Source organism: Erpetoichthys calabaricus, chromosome 14 (assembly GCF_900747795.2).
Source record: "Erpetoichthys calabaricus chromosome 14, fErpCal1.3, whole genome shotgun sequence".
Classification (NCBI taxonomy): Eukaryota; Metazoa; Chordata; class Cladistia; order Polypteriformes; family Polypteridae; genus Erpetoichthys; species Erpetoichthys calabaricus.
Window position 1 is genome coordinate 112034820 of NC_041407.2, and position 15803 is coordinate 112050622.

Below are 15803 nucleotides of genomic sequence, written 5' to 3' on the forward strand. Positions count from 1 at the left end.
CAAATGGCGATGCAGGGACTGTATACAGACACTTGTGGCAAAGCGTCAGGGCCATCGTAGGCTACTCCCTATGCTGGAGAGAACACTGGCATGAATGATGGCACGATTAGGCTGAGCCACTGGAGCTAACCAACCATTTTCTGTGTCTGAACACCAGGAAGGGCCTGATGGTAGAAAAGCTGGTGTGCCTGCCGGTGGTCCCGTGTTTACCACCACAAAGAACATCAGTCTGAACGACCACCTGCCTGGCCTGTAGCCCTCACCAGGACCACATCTGCTCGGCCTGCACATGGCACAAACAGCTTCACAGATGACACCATTGTCACACTTCACTCTTTTAAATAAAACCTCAAGCCTCCTGGGCGCCACTGGTGATCGTGCGCTGGGCAGCCCATTGTGCCAGCTACCCTTCCATGGCACCGAGGGGGACTCTGGTGGCCTGGCTTGGACTAGACGTTCATCAACTCTGAGGAGGCCAATCATCCACAAAACAGCAAACCTCAGACATGAAGCCGTTTCAAGTGAATGTGCAGGACACCACCTCAGACATTGACACGTCCACCCGAGTTTTGCTCAGGAGCAATGAGAACTAAGTGTAAGCAGCAGAAATGTGAGACCACCAGTGTGGGACCACCAGCGAGCAGCAAGCGATGCCACCGTCAGCCAGTCCAATCCAAGGGAGAGACGTCCGTCTGCTGGAATGTCCTCACCATACCTGCACTGTCCTTTACTTTTGTATAGCGCCCTTCACGGAGGACTGGCACAAAGTTGGCCTAAAGACACCAGAATGGTTCGGCCAGCCATTTAAACAGAGTGCAGACGTCGACATCCATATTTGAGAGCCCTGTTGGGCACTTCACTGGGCAAAGCAGAAAACGGTGCCACGCAGCACTACATAACAAGGTGGGTCATGTGATAAGAGGGCACAACCTCAGGCAGGGCAAAGGGAAGCACAAAGTGACCCCCGACGTCAGTCAGCGGCTCACGAGTCCTGCCTCTCGCCATGCGGGGGCGCTCCCCGAGACTGCTGCCCTGCACTCCCTCCCTCCGCGTCACCACATCCCCGCACGGGGCCAAAGCTCGAGCCACATAACGGGACTCGGCGGCAGCATCAGAGGCGAAGTGTCCGCGCGCTGACACCGAAAGTGCGAAGCGTGGCCCCCGCTCGACTCGCCCCTCTCCTCCCGGCCCCATCCCCCCCTTCCCTCCACATCTGTTTTCACTCAGCTCGTGTCACATTCCGACGCGGCCGCCCACCCGAACCCACCGAATCGAGCCCGTCCTACCTGAGGCGCCGACGAGCGCGCACAACACGGCGCATCCCCAGCAGGCGCGGGCGAAGGCGTACCGGCCGCGAGTCCTCATGGCTCAAGCTTGCTTCCACCGGCGAAGGGCGACGAGTGTGTGCCTGCGAGCGATCGACCGACCGACCGCGCGCCAGTCAGGAAAGTGAGCGAGTGAGCGTCTCTCGGTCTCCACGTCCCCTGCCGACCCCGAGTGGCCGCGCGCCGAGCAGACGCTGCGTCAGCACGCGCCGCAGGAGGAGACGTTGACGCGCGCGCTCGTGCCCGCGCAAGCGATGTGTGGGCCGCTGTTTCCTCGGCGGATTCGGTCAGGATGAAAGATGGGAGGGGAATTTACGGGAATGCCGGTTCCGAGTGTTCAGGCCGATGTGTTTGGCGTTGTCATATCGAGAGGCGCAGGACACGCGGTAAAAAAAAGCCGCTTGGGGTTCGGGGTCAAAAACGCACAGGGCCATACAAGGTGGTCTTTCTTTAGGCTAAGTGCTCAAAAAACACAGACATCTCCAAAAAATAGCAATACGCCAATGACACATTTATTCTAGTAAAGTGTTAAAAAAAAATCAAACGTCCCCAGGCTTAGAACGTTTGTGACAAATAGCCCTTCTCTGAACTTGTCCCAATGCCAGCAAGGGACCCCAAACATGATCGAATGGCAGCCAGATTACGACCTGGGCACAGTTGGCATGTGCCCGGAGGCCCACGAGCTTTCTAAGACCCTCATCCAACAACTTATATAAAAAGGGCGACCAGGTGGACCCAAGCAACTACAGGCCAGTAAGCTTAATGGGCATCAGAGGAAATTTAATGGAAGGAATTATTAAGAAATAAGATGGCACAGCACAGAACAAGAACAGTCAGCGTGGGCTCAGACGAGGAGGGTCGTGTTTTTACTAATATGCTGGAATTCTATGAGGAAGAACAACAGGATACGATCAGAGTGAAGCAGATGATGTTATTTACCAGGACGACTTTCCAATAGCATTGGGTAAGGTGCCACACGAGATGGTGGGCATCAAACTAAAGGAAGTGCCAGTTGAGGGTGTGGCACACAGGTGGGTGCAGAACTGGCTCAGACACATTTCCTTATACATGTTATAATGGCCATAAAGCAGGGGTCTGGAGCAGGGGTCACAGTGGCTGCTGGTTTTCATTCTAACCTTTATTTTTAATGAGTGCCCTGTTTGTGCTGCTAATTAACTTCTTGTGAGTTCATTTTAATTGACTTGTGGTTTTTTTTTTTTGTTTAAGATTTACTCCTCTGAATCGCTTCACGTCTTTCCTTAAACAGAAATGAAATGTGAAGTGAGGGAGCCGACAGAAGACCACCTAAATCAGGGCCTCAATCTCCAACAGGCTCCGAGTCTTGTCGTTCATTAAACTCGTTCTTTAATTCCTTGGTGTGTCGCTGCTCTCATTGTGCCACAGCAGACACGTCCGACGTTGTGGATTTTCTCTTTTCTAAGAGCACCGGGGTCCTGAGCAGCTCGACATTCCCGAGACCCTCGTCTTTCTTTATTTTCAGATGTTGAGTGATGGACACAGTTTGCTGGTCCTGTTTTAGCTCATTTTGTATCTCGTTATTGTCTGGCAACTAATTAAGGAGAAACAAACAATTAAGGGGCGGAGTCTTCAAGAGCGAGTCAACTAAAATGAATTCAAAAGAAGTGAATTAGCAGCAAAAACAGGTCACTCATTAAGGAAAGGTTAGAATGAAAACCTGCAGCCACTGCGGCCCTCCAGGCCGGGAGTCTGAGACCCCTGACATAAAGGAAGCAGAGGGTGATGGTGTGAGGGTCCTCATCAGAATTGGCTGGCTGGTGTTGAGTGCTGACCAGCAGGGGGCAGTGCTGGGGCAGCTGAAGTTTTTTAATATTTAAAATTGAGTTGGATACGAATATAAAGGACAAGCTGGTGAAGTTGGCAGAGGATACCAAGATAGGTGGACTGCAGATCACCGAGAATCAGTTAAATCATCACAGAGGGACTCGGACAGCAGGCAGGCACACAACAATAAATTAATGTCAGTAAATGTAAAGTATGACACGTAGGAAGTAAAAATGGGGGGCTGAACATTGAAAGTCCACCTTAAGGAGTTGTGGTGGGCTCAGTGCTATCAACTGCCAGACCGTGTGCAGAAAGCTGACAGAGTGCGCGGTTATATAGCGCCTTGATGTGTGCAGTCCAAGTCCCAGGAGGGTCTGCTTTATAACACACTACTGAGGCCTCATCTGGAGTCCTGAAAAGTCCAGAGAAGAGCAGTGAGGCTGATTCAGGGGGCTACAGGGGTCGAGTTATGAGGAAAGATTAAAAGAGCCGAGCCTTCGCAGTGATGAAGAGGAGACCTGACTGGAGTGTTTAAGTGCAGTGGATCGAGATGGCGACATTAAAATGAGTTCAACAAGAACACGGTTTGGGGGGGACACAGCTGGAAACTTTCTCACAAATATTAAGAAGAGAAGCACAGACAGTTGGAATGAGTGACCAAGCAGCGTGGTGGACAGCAGGACTTCACGGACCCCCACAACTCGACTGGATGATGTTTTAGAGCAGAGCTGCAGGCATTAAGGAAGCATTTTACTTAAGTAGATGTACAAATAAATGAGCAAGATGCGCCACTTGTACTCACACTTTAAATGTCCAAACAGAAGTGACTGACAGCGTCACACGTGTGGAACTTTGGAATCTGAGGACTCAAATTAGACAGACCACTGGTGCAGTACTGGGACCCCAGAAGAGGATTTTTATCAAAGTGACAAAAGAGTGACAAATAGCAATGGCCATATAATAACACAGGTCGATTTTTTGTTTTCTTTCAAGCATATTCTCTCCCATGAATGTGAATAAAAGAGGAAAGCGGGAGACGAGGGTGTTGTTATATCAGCACTCTGTGCCTGCAAAGCAGTTTGGGTCAAGGAGCAGCAACCGCTGGGCACAAGGCAGGACGGACTTCTGGAGAGGGTCCCAGGGCGAACCCACACACAACCTTAACCTGCGTGTGTGAGGACTCAGGGAGGAGAACATGCAAACTCCACACAGCGAGCGAGCGCCTGAAGCCAAAACTGCTCTGATTATTCAAAACAGGACGAGATGTCATCCTGAGATGAGCCGTTGCTCTGTTTAAGAATTTCAACGGGTGGCGCAAGGACTTGAGGAGTTCTGTAGGACGCATGAACGACACGAATCAGCTGATTTACCTTCTCTGAAATAACATCAATGGTTTGTTTTTTTTTTTCCAAGGGAGGTCCACCATTATGGGCGGCACGGTGGCGCAGTGGGTAGCGCTGCTGCCTCGCAGTTGGGAGATCTGGGGACCTGGGTTCGATTCCCGGGTCCTCCCTGCGTGGAGTTTGCATGTTCTCCCCGTGTCTGCGTGGGTTTCCTCCGGGCGCTCCGGTTTCCTCCCACAGTCCTAAGACATGCAGGTTAGGTGGATTGGCAATTCTAAATTGGCCCTAGTGTGTGCTTGGTGTGTGGGTGTGTTTGTGTGTGTCCTGCGGTGGGTTGGCACCCTGACCAGGATTGTTTCCTGCCTTGTGCCCTGTGTTGGCTGGGATTGGCTCCAGCAGACCCCCGTGACCCTGTGTTCGGATTCAGCGGGTTGGAAAATGGATGGATGGATGGTCCACCATTAGCAACATATTTGTCTAAATGAGCTTGTACAGTTGGATTTCGATTTAACAGTTTCATTAAGAATCGTTCAAGTGTCCCCTTTTTCTGTCTTCTGGTGGTCTGTCGTTTATCGAAGTGCTTCACAGTTGTGGGACCAGAAGGGACTCTTCCTCGGCAAGGCCTGTGAGATTTCACACAAAGTCCCCTTTGCCCCTGCGTTTAAGGCATAGAGGTGAACACGTGAGGAGGGACCAAGCGGGGGTCCCTGAGACGTCACTTCGTAGGACGCCCCGCCATGGCGCTATATGTCAGCCTCCCCCGTCACATCCCCGAGCCGCACCTGCGGTCTCACGTCGACATTGCGGTCGCTTCACCGCCCGAGCCTTTCTGTCTGTCGTGTCCTCCTCTCAAATTCGTGTCTTTGTCTTCGCAGTCTGATTGCCTCACTGGTTGTGTGATGGAGGCCGGAGAAACTGGAGCCCTCGGTGACGTGTCGACAGCTTTACTGCACTGCCACACACGCTACGACAAGTGGCCGGCGGGCGGCTTATCGCTCGATTTCGAATTCGCGCTCGGACGAACTTCAGGCTCCACAGCCGTCTGACGTCATCACGCATGCGCGTTAGCCCCGCCGCGGCGCTCACCTTCATTCACTGGAGTGAGCAAGTGATGAAGAGTGAGTGAGCGACTGTGAAATGAAACGCAGAGGGGCAGAAAGTCGAAGTGACGTGAAAGGCAGCAGCGTCCACAGCTAAATCTCCTCAAGACACGGACGGACAGCACTGGCCACGTGTGTTGGCCTCTTCTCCACAAAAGTTTTTCTAATGTTCACCCAAGAGAAGAAACTTTGAAGGCGCGTGACTATTTAGTAATTCTGATCCCACTTTTAAATACAAAGCCCCCAGGACGCTCAGCCCCTATTCCCGTCGCCCCACAAGCCTGAACTAGCAGAGGGTGGGCCATTTCTCACGACTCTCATCTACCTCCCTAATCCACAAACTTTAAAGCAATTGTGATCAAATAAATAAAAAGTGACCGAATGTCCACCCCTCCAGCTGCAGACGAGTCAAGGAGAAACCACAACAAAGAGAAAAAGAAAACGTCAAAGAACAAAATGGACAGGAAAGGGTCAAGTATTTAATAACACCGAGTGTGGGTCTCGAGGGATCCGTGTCTTCATTTCCCACGCGGCTTTCTTCAGTGGTCGCCTGCTGCTTCACTGACCTGCAGTGCAGACATCAGCAGCTGGACGTGGAGCCACAGAGCCATGGATGGGAGCAAAGCTTTGGCTGCACCTGAAGAAGCCTCGCTGGCCGCCATTTCCTTTGCAAGTCCAAAGGGAGCCGGAGACACAGAGAGCTCAGGCAGGCCAAGACGTCACACCACGAGCCAAAGGCTGCCATTCGGCCACTCGATGACCCAAACCTGCACCACGGTGTCACAGTCCCACATCTCAAAGCCACGCGTGGTGTCCTCATATGTGCCTTTAATTTGTGAATGCGGGTGTGCCCGAGTGTGTCCCCAAGCACTGCCAGGATGGGCATCACCTCTAACAAAATAAAAGCTGGTGTTAGAACAGCAGGTCCAACAGATGGGAGCAGCGCCAGTGTACATCAGCCTGTCTCCCTCAGTGTTTCACTTTATTTGGGCCGACATTCTTGGGGGAATTTGAGTTCCAGGAATTCCTCCTTTGGTACCACAGATCAGGTATCTTGGTTAGCCAGGGTTCAACTCCCATACCACGTGGCGGTTCTTCACGTATGCAGCATTCCAAACCGTTGCATTTTACATTAATCTCAACCTCCCAACTGGTGCTGTGCAAGCGTCTGGATTACCACCACCTGTCCTGGGCACCAACAAACCGGAGTCAACTCTGGAATGGAAAAAGTCAAAAGGAGACACAATAGGCGGAAAAAGGGGCAATGGCCGCACTTGACAGGACCTACCGTACCCGGGCTCACTCCCGTCCTGCCCACCTTGCAGTACCCTGATGGCGGAACACTAAGGCCAACGCGTGGAAGCAGACGAGATGACACTGAAAGTCGCTGCCGGTATTCGTCCCTTGAAACGTTAAAGCTGCGTTTACAGCAGAAGTGATGTCAGCCTCTTCGCCCGCGGCCGGCCAGCCAGGATGTCTCAAAGTGCAAATTCAAAGGTCAGGAGCCCCAAAATGCCCCCCACACCACACAGAAAAGCTATAAGTACCACAAGAGAAGTCATCAGGAGAACAACTAAAGGCCTGGAGAGAAACCAGACTTCCCAAGTGCGTTCAATAATTCATATTTAATGGTTTAAATGCATTTGTCATGTAGACTGCCCTCCTCCCTCTCTTCCCCAAGTCAAAATACGCCCAAATTGAAAAGGTTCTAAAGAGGGGAAAAAGTAAAAGCCACGGGAGGCAGGGGCACTTTGGGGCATATGCAGTACAAACAGTGAAGGCCCTTTTCACAAAAAAGGGCCGATTCCAGTTTGGTTTCTATTAAAACACAATTTATAAAGGCAAACCAACAAACTGTAGCCTGTAATCATCCCTCATCTCTTAAAAATGTTAATGAAAACAAACAAAAAAACCCGTCTAATTCTAACCCTACCAAATGGTAGCCAGACGTCCTGGAAGGCTAGTAGCTCTAATGCATATTTACCCCACGCCCGACTCTTGTGCTTACATTTCTGTGGAAAAGGTCTTAACTGGAGCAAGGATTACGTTAAGAAAGGAAGGGGCCCTCGCAGCATGGGCGCCAAGGCCTGCGGCGGTCTAAGGGCCTCCCTCCGCATGGTCGCCACCACCAGCCGCTCAGAGCTGTCGTTTGTCTCAAGACCTCGGACACATGGTTTGCCTGCGCTCCCTTCTTCTTGTTCCACTCTTCAAAGGACAGAAAAGCCGATGGCATCAACACCCAAGTGGCTGCCCTTCCTGGGTTTCTCTCCCTTTGTTTGGCCCTCCTCTCTCTGAGCTGCGTCGTCCCTCCTTAGAGCATGGTGTTCAAAGCGAGTGTCCAAGATCCGTAACTCAGTTCGAGGCGCTGCTGTTTGAGGATCCTGACGTGGAGGGGATGGCAGTTCCTGGAGCACCGGTGGTGGACACCGACTTTCGAATGTGAGGCATCAGGTAGGGGTCGCTGGCCAGCTGGTGGACATCGATTCGATCCTCCTTTCTGTATGCCAGACAGCGTCGGATGAAAGCCTAAAAAAAAAAAAAAAAACAAAAACAGACATTTTTAAATCACTGGAATCCCAGGACAACTTTAACACGTCACAAAATCTGCCATCAGACCCATTTTTGTGCTGGAGGGAGAAGACCACTTGGTCAGAGAAGCCAAAAGAACTGTGACAACGACAGGGGATGACATGGCAAAGAGAAGCAGAAGACTGGGACAATGACATGCTCCTCCTAGATATACGACCCAAACCAGGCAAAGCCACCAAGGTATACTAATGGCCAAGACGAGAACTACACACACAAGCCATTCCAAGACACTCGTCTTTGGTCCTCGTATCACCAGACAGACACGTATCAGATCTCGACTGATGGCTGTTTTCAGTTACTGCCTGCAGCACTTGAGGTCTCGCAGCAATGGCCCAAACAGTGCCAGGAAGATGAGCGGCCGAAGTGCAACATGTGACTTCATGCCATCCTGCTCTGCAAACGGGGACGTCCCCCGTCTACGCTATCAAAACACCAGACATCCACAATAGCAGCCACTGGAATGTTCTGGCAAAATTAATTGGTTTTGATGTCATGTTGCTCAGGTGCCCCACTTGTCTTGATAGGTATAATCTGTGCCATGCAGGCTCTCCGAATTTTCAAACTTTCTTGCAAATAAGGAAGGGGAAGTTCAAACGAAATGTTTTGTCGCTCCGTTACTTTACTTTGTCTTGCTTTTGCCTCTTTTATGATTTTTTCAGTATGTCCTCTTCATTCCTGTCCCGGGTATGACGTTAATCTGCATCCGGCCCTCCAACCTACAGGGAAAACCTGGGGGTTGGTGGAAGAATTGGCACTCCAGCCACCATAAAAAAACCTCCCACTGGTTCCATTCCATCTGAACTGGTGTGGTACGGAGGCGTCACCCATCACAGGGCTGCACTCGGGTCCTAATCTGGGATCCTGAGTTGCTTTGTCATGTGGTGGGTACAGAGATGTGCTGTATCAGCGTGGGCTCCTAACCTCCTCCTTCTCCTCTTCTTCATTCTCTGTAGAGCTTTGCCATATTATGTTGTCCATCACTGATGCTGTGCAGGCATTTTGTAATTTTATACTCAACTGTTCATGAGCGTGACACCTGCAGGCAAACCTCCATGTTATTCCACTTGTCTACCAGAGGTACGCACATCTCATGTCTGCCACTGTCTAAAGTATTCAGTCCGACGTTGTAACCTTTTTAGCAACGTAGAGTGTCTTGTGATGTAGTGTACAGTAAATAGCAATATATTCAAAAACGATTCTTACAAATGTCTGCTCAAGTGCTTTTTTGTGTCTCCCTCTTCTAAAAGGCTAAAGGTCCCCGTTATGTTAAACTTTATACTCTTAATAACAAGAGAAAAAATGTGTCTGTGACTTGTAAAGAGGGTCTTTACTTGATTGGTTCACAAAGGGTGTGAAAAACTTTAAAACAACTTAAACATCAAAAAAGCTGAAAGCCTGCCAATGGCATCTTTTGCTGTGCTGAACAAAAACACAGCTGCGTTTTGTCCTCAACTTGGAGCAGAAACTATCAGCACTAAAGCAGCTAGCGGCAGGCTTTCATCTCGGGGTGGGGGAGCACATTAACTCTTAACGCTGATTTAAAGGGCTGCACTCCCAGACAGCTAGCTCCCTCTGCTGGATACAATAAGCGTTCACTTCATAACTTTCTTAAACCCCTTCATGCACCCGAGGCCAGCGCACCAAGTACAAGGCAGGCCAGATTTAGACGGAGAGAAAACGCCTGCACAACGGACCCTCGGCTCCAGCAGCACCCTGATGCAAAATTAATTCTCTAAGGATATGGCGATATTTAAAGTAGCAGACATATTTACATGGGATGATTGAAGAGAAGACACAGAAGCTGTTTTGTAGTTTCAGGTAAGCTGGCATTTTGTGTACGAGAATTGTACCCAAGCCCTGAATTTAAGAAACTCGTCTTCGAGATCCGTCAGTCTGCTATGTTCCCAGTGCCGGCCATACTGGTGTATACACGTTCTTCTTGAAGGAACCTTGTGTGTACAAGCAGGACTTCTCTAATCACAATTAAACTGAGTAATAAAATGTGACCTTTACATGGCCGATATCATTAACTGGAACACACACACACATACACACTTGGCCAGGGAGTGAACGTTAGTGAAGGTTAAGTCAATGTCTGCTTTACCTTAGCTTCTGGAGAAACAGCTGGCTTGGTCGGAAACTGGACTTCTGTGGCTTTTAGGATGGTGTTCTCCTGAAGGATGTCCTGTTGGGACTGGTTATGGCCGAATGGCTTAAAAAAGGAAAATAAAAAAAAGACATGAATGTGCACCATTGGTCATGTAATCACTAAAATGTCGATTTAAATTAATATTCTTACCTCAGAATGATTATTAAAGTGGTCTACTATAGTGCAAAACACTTGTGTAGGTTCCAAAGACGGTGCCCCAAACACCTCTGGCCCTATTAAAGTTTACCTTTCCTTCAATTTCTGTGTTGTTGTTCTTCATCGTTATGTCAGAAGGCAGTTTTTGAATAACAATACACTTTAATGACGAAGGACCAGTGATCCTGCCTTGTCATTCCATAATTGTCCCTAGTGTGTGCGTGTGCCTTGCGGTGGGCTGGCGCCCTGCCTGGAGTTTGTTTCCTGCCTTGCGCCCTGTGTTGGCTGGGATTGGCTCCAGCAGACCCCCATGACCCTGTAGTTGGGATATAGCGGGTTGGATACTGGATGGATGGATGGACCAGCGATCCAGACTGTACTGAGAAGGCTCAGATGAACCTGCTGTTGAAAAATGGTGGCAGAGCCATTCAAGTCCGTCCGTCCGTCCTTATTCATCTGGATGTCACATCTTGACTGTCGTTTTGTGACTGATTATTTTAAAGGACAAGTCCACTTTAATTGTGCACTTTTTAGACCAGCATATTAAACACTAAACTTACTAGAAGCAATTGGACATTTCTGGCTTGCATTGTTGATTCTTCAGCATTTGATTCAAGCCAGGCACAATATTTAAAGAGCTTCCCAATAAAAGAGCTTATGACAGGGAATAACGCATCTGTTTCTGGCAGACAACATACTTGGAAATATAGATATGAACCCGAAAAAAGGCATCTCTGCATTTAACCAAGCGAAATCTATGATAAGAAGCCAAGAAGATCTTCTGGGCACCGGCAGCTCACCTGGAACAGACTCTCTGTCAGCCTCTGCCTGTTATTCTACAAAATTCTAAAAATGCACCATTGGCAGATTACATGTAAAACTGTCTTCAATACACACTTCACTAAAACAAAAATACGTCTCCGAGTGAAGCTGAATCCTTGCCAAGCATGGAGCATAGAGGAGGCTTCACCGCACAGAGACGTCGTAACGTACACTTAACAGCGCACTACAAACCTGTTACATTTGTGTCTTTCCGCGTTTGTCTGATTTGAAGATCCCAGTGTAACATAACAGCGACCGACCTGAACAACCCAACTCGGAGACTCAGGGGCCTATCACAGCAGCATCAGGCGCAGAACAGGAAACTGAACTTGGATGGAGTACCAGTCCAGCACGGGCATCCCTCTGCCAACCCTTTTTCTGTTTTGCATACTCAAGTTAAAGACACAATCACATGAATTTTCATTTAACATCTTGCACTCATTTTGTGCTTTAGGAAAATGTGCAGGCACTAGAAGTGACCTTTTTAATCTCAAATATGTATGCGCCTTCATGAAAAACAGACGAAGGCTTTGATTGTAGGTTGGCTGTCAGTGAAGCAAACGTAGTGAAATCTCACAGAATACAAACCAAAATTCAGAGTAACTCCAGAAATTACCTTCCTTCCATACAGACACTGATAGAAGATGACGCCCACTGACCACACGTCTACTTTGTTGGAGATTTTTGGAGGCTCTTTTCCTACTACAAAACATTCAGGTGGAAGGTACCTACATGAGAAAACAAAAAAGGGAAGGCGTCAATGACATCATTCAGGGAGGAAAGAAAACTTAATCCCAACCCAATTCCAGAACTCTCTTAATGCATATTGTTTCCGTATGGAGTGTACTACATGTCTGAATACTTGGACCTTCACTTACATGGCAGGCACACCTACAATTACTGGCTGCTATTCATTAGTTTAAGGCAGGTTTGATGACAGGCCAAGACCAGCACACCACCCACAGACTGCAGTAGACACCAGTGACCAAACTAAAACAAGGCACACCATGCAGATGGACCGAAAAGTGGCTCAGACACAGAAAGTAAAGGGTTATGGGCAGAGGGGCCTTTAATGAATTCCACAATGCTGAAGGGATGTCTCGTCAGGGATCCGTTTATATACCTTGGGAAGAAGGGAACTACTCAGTTGGTTAGCACTGCAGATGACACAAAGCAACGTGGAACAGAGGACCCCCTCAAGTCAGCCAGACCATTACAGAAGAATCATTACAGGGGGCATGCGGCAGGTAAGATTTAATGTCAATAAATTTAAGAAGTAAAAATGCTGTTTAAATAGACAAGGGGGCACTTCAACTTGGAAATACACCCTGTAAGCAGGACACAGGAGGTAATGTAGGAGGTACAGCAGACCCGTAAGAGTCCACATCCAAACCACTGACTGCACTGAGAAGAAAGCCAGGAAGATATCAGGCTGCAAAGCACAACGACATGTCGGGTGCCAGTTACGAGGGGTCACCCTGAAGCCACAGTGTAACACGTGCTAGTGACACCTGGCCTGACCTGGAGAACCGCTTAGTGTCGAAGTCTGGGGTGTGCATTATTTGGGGGGAGAAAAAAGAAAATGAGACATTTTTGCATTGTTTGTTTGTCAACAGCTGATATTGTTTTCATTTGTAAGGGTCCTCTCTGCATGTGCAATCTTTAAATACTGACATGATAAATTTCTGTCCGTGTTTAAATAGATAGATATATAGATAGATATATAGATATATAGATAGATAGATAGACATACAGATTGATGTTGGATTTTATATCTATCTATCTATCTATCTATCTGTCTGTCCGCTTTTCACTACTTAACAGATTTAAATCGGGTTTTTTGTAAAATTTTGCTTGAACATTCCGGATGATTCTGTGACTCCTCTCATCACACTAAGAATCAGAGTTCACATGCAGGAGTGATAGATTTGCACTAATCTGAGACAGTTCTGTGCGAGTTCCTTTGCATGTTGCACAGAACCTTTTACACATGATTTTTGATGGATTATTAAAGCACATTTACGTGGTACCCTGCTAGTTAACTTATCTAGTAGGCCACTTTTGAAATCACAATAAAATGCAAACACAATAATAATGCATTGTATTTAAATAGCTCCTTTCCTGTGTTCAAAGCACCTACCTTTGAGTGTATTCTCAGCCATGCTTGTGACCATTTCCAGAAATAATAAAACATTTAACTGTGATAATGGCGATAACAAACAATGGGGATTTTAAAACAGTGCTTGTTGTGCAGTCACTACCTTTCAGAACAGGTGGCAGTGCAAAAATGAACAGTTATGGAAAAGTTTAACTTAAAATCATTTAATGTTCTGTGGTTGCAAGAGTACAGAATATTGGATTTACAGCAGTCTTCTTACACTGCTTTACGTTTCATAAGCCTAAAACCTACAGTGCACTCATGATGTCTAAGAATACCATTTGTCTCGACACGTGAGGAGTCCGAGGGGATCCTTTGTGGGTCTGAAAGAGCCCCAAACCTACTTATCTGCTCTCGTCTCAAGTCAGACTGCAGACGCCAAGTTATGCTGATCAGTCCATTATTAAACAAAAATAAAAAAACACTTTTAAATACCTGATTAATAAGAGTTATCTTGTTTGTCTTCTTAGGGGGTATTTTAGTTGTCCACCCCCCCCAATATCCTGCTGTTTTCAAATTCTGTTTATCAAATTATTCAAGACAAACTCAAACACCTGTCTGAATTATTTGGACAAAATTAGTCGATAGATTAATCCTTTAGAAAATATTGCATACATTTCATACATAAACCAGCGATTGAACTTTTAAGCATAAACTACCATGAAAAATGCGTCACCAGAGGAAGCCAAATATGAAAATTTAAACCAAAATAATTTCTAGAAAATATATATTTTTAAAGCAACAATGAACCTAACACAATACTTATTTTACTGACGTAAAATATCTGTGTAACTTAAGCTTATTTAAAGAAGGAATAAGAAAAAAAAAATACTGTGTTATTTTGCCCAAGTATTGCCTTGCTGCTGTGTGACACAATGCATGGGCGCACTCCTATAGTGAGGAAGAAATGATGTTTTGGCATAGGAAGCAATCAAATAAAAAGAGTCACACGTCACGGGGAGGCAGAGATGATCATAGCAGCACTGAGTGGATGGCAAGAAGCAAACATGGCATCCCATTCTATTGCAGAACACAAAAGAGTTTGCTGTGTACCATCCATACGCTGGGTGACTTTGGTACAATTTGAAGCCCAATTTCCACTTCAATGGCCATAGTTTCACATCCAGTATGAGAGGAGCTGCGATGACCGATTGTATCTTACAATAGGAAAAATTTCGTCTGTCTTGTACTTTGTGGTCTCACAAGCAGATTTTCGCAGTCGTTATTGAAGTTTATTGTGCATCGATCTCAGAATATTTTACACTGGGTATTGTTACTGTCAAGCCAATTTCCACATTTTTGATTTAAAAAACCAAATATCATAAAGCAACATCAGGAATGCTGTTACCAAAGTAAAACACCCACTAGAACTGAATGTAACATAAATACAAAAAGGGACAGCGATCAAGGACTGCCCGACGCAGCTCTTTAAACTGGACATTTTTCGATCAGCTCCTCATATCGATAACAGATTACTATCATGTAATGCTCCCTGTCATGTATTCGTACACATGCAAACACACACAATGAGTCCTTTTGAAGGCATATGTTTAAAACATCAGGTTCTCTCTCATCTAGCAGGTCATATCTGGTGGAGTTGGGAGGATATTTTGTGTGAGGTTGGCAAGGTCAAGTTTAATTTTTGCGGCACCATGTGAAGGGTTGGTGGAGTAACTGGGGTGAGACGGCACCGGCGCATGAGAGTGTGGTCTGTCTCAACTGCTTCAGCAGCTTCCTGTGGTGCACGATGGAAATGCTGCACCTGCGGAGGGGATACAAGAAAGAGGCGATGTGTGAAAGAAAGGATCGGAGAATCAAACAGTAACAGATCAAGGGAAAGAAATGAAAAAGAGAGATCAGAGAACTAAAAGGAAAAACAAATGATAGGAGGTTAACGGAAGGAGAGAGAAGGCAGGAGAGAGAGAGAGAGAGAGAGAGAGAGTGTGTTTGAGCCAGAAAAAGAGAAGGCAGACAGCCAGAAGGAAGTCCCTCGAGGGAGTGTGTGGTCAACACTCAGAGGCTGATGGTCTGCAGAGTGACCTGGAAGCTGAAGTGATGAAGCAACTTGCCGAAGAGTGGCAGCATGGCTGCTGGGGATTGAGAGGCAACCTGAGGGTGAAAGAAGCCCCCGAAACAGGACTGTCACACTGCCATCTAGTGGATGAAATAATATCATGCAGCAAAAAAAAAAATCAGGAATATCTGCTAGTTTAGGGTGCTCAATGGTATCTCATCAATATTCATGAGGGGTGGAGCCTTCAATCAAAAACACATTAGGAAACTAAAGCCAGTTTTGAGATCAAACTGAAACGGAACCATTAGCTGAGCAGTGATAGCGAGAGTGATTACAATGTCATC

The 15803-nt window shown here is 47.2% G+C and overlaps 2 protein-coding genes across 2 annotated transcripts in view; both read right to left on the bottom strand.

Annotated features, from left to right (window-relative positions):
* mrc2 (mannose receptor, C type 2) overlaps positions 1 to 1556 on the bottom strand; it is a 29038-nt gene extending 27482 nt beyond the window's left edge. The window contains exon 1 of the mRNA XM_028819063.2: positions 1287 to 1556. Within this exon, the coding sequence (XP_028674896.2) occupies positions 1287 to 1365 (79 nt within the window). The 5' untranslated portion in view covers positions 1366 to 1556. The remainder of the gene's footprint in view (positions 1 to 1286) is intronic.
* Positions 1557 to 7181: 5625 nt separating this feature from the next.
* Positions 7182 to 15803, bottom strand: part of tlk2 (tousled-like kinase 2) — a 38202-nt gene continuing 29580 nt past the window's right edge. Inside the window, exons 19-21 of the mRNA XM_028818425.2 lie at positions 11904 to 12015; positions 10265 to 10372; positions 7182 to 8097 (exon numbers count right to left, since the gene is read on the bottom strand). Of these exons, the coding sequence (XP_028674258.1) occupies positions 7924 to 8097; positions 10265 to 10372; positions 11904 to 12015 (394 nt within the window). The 3' untranslated portion in view covers positions 7182 to 7923. The remainder of the gene's footprint in view (positions 8098 to 10264; positions 10373 to 11903; positions 12016 to 15803) is intronic.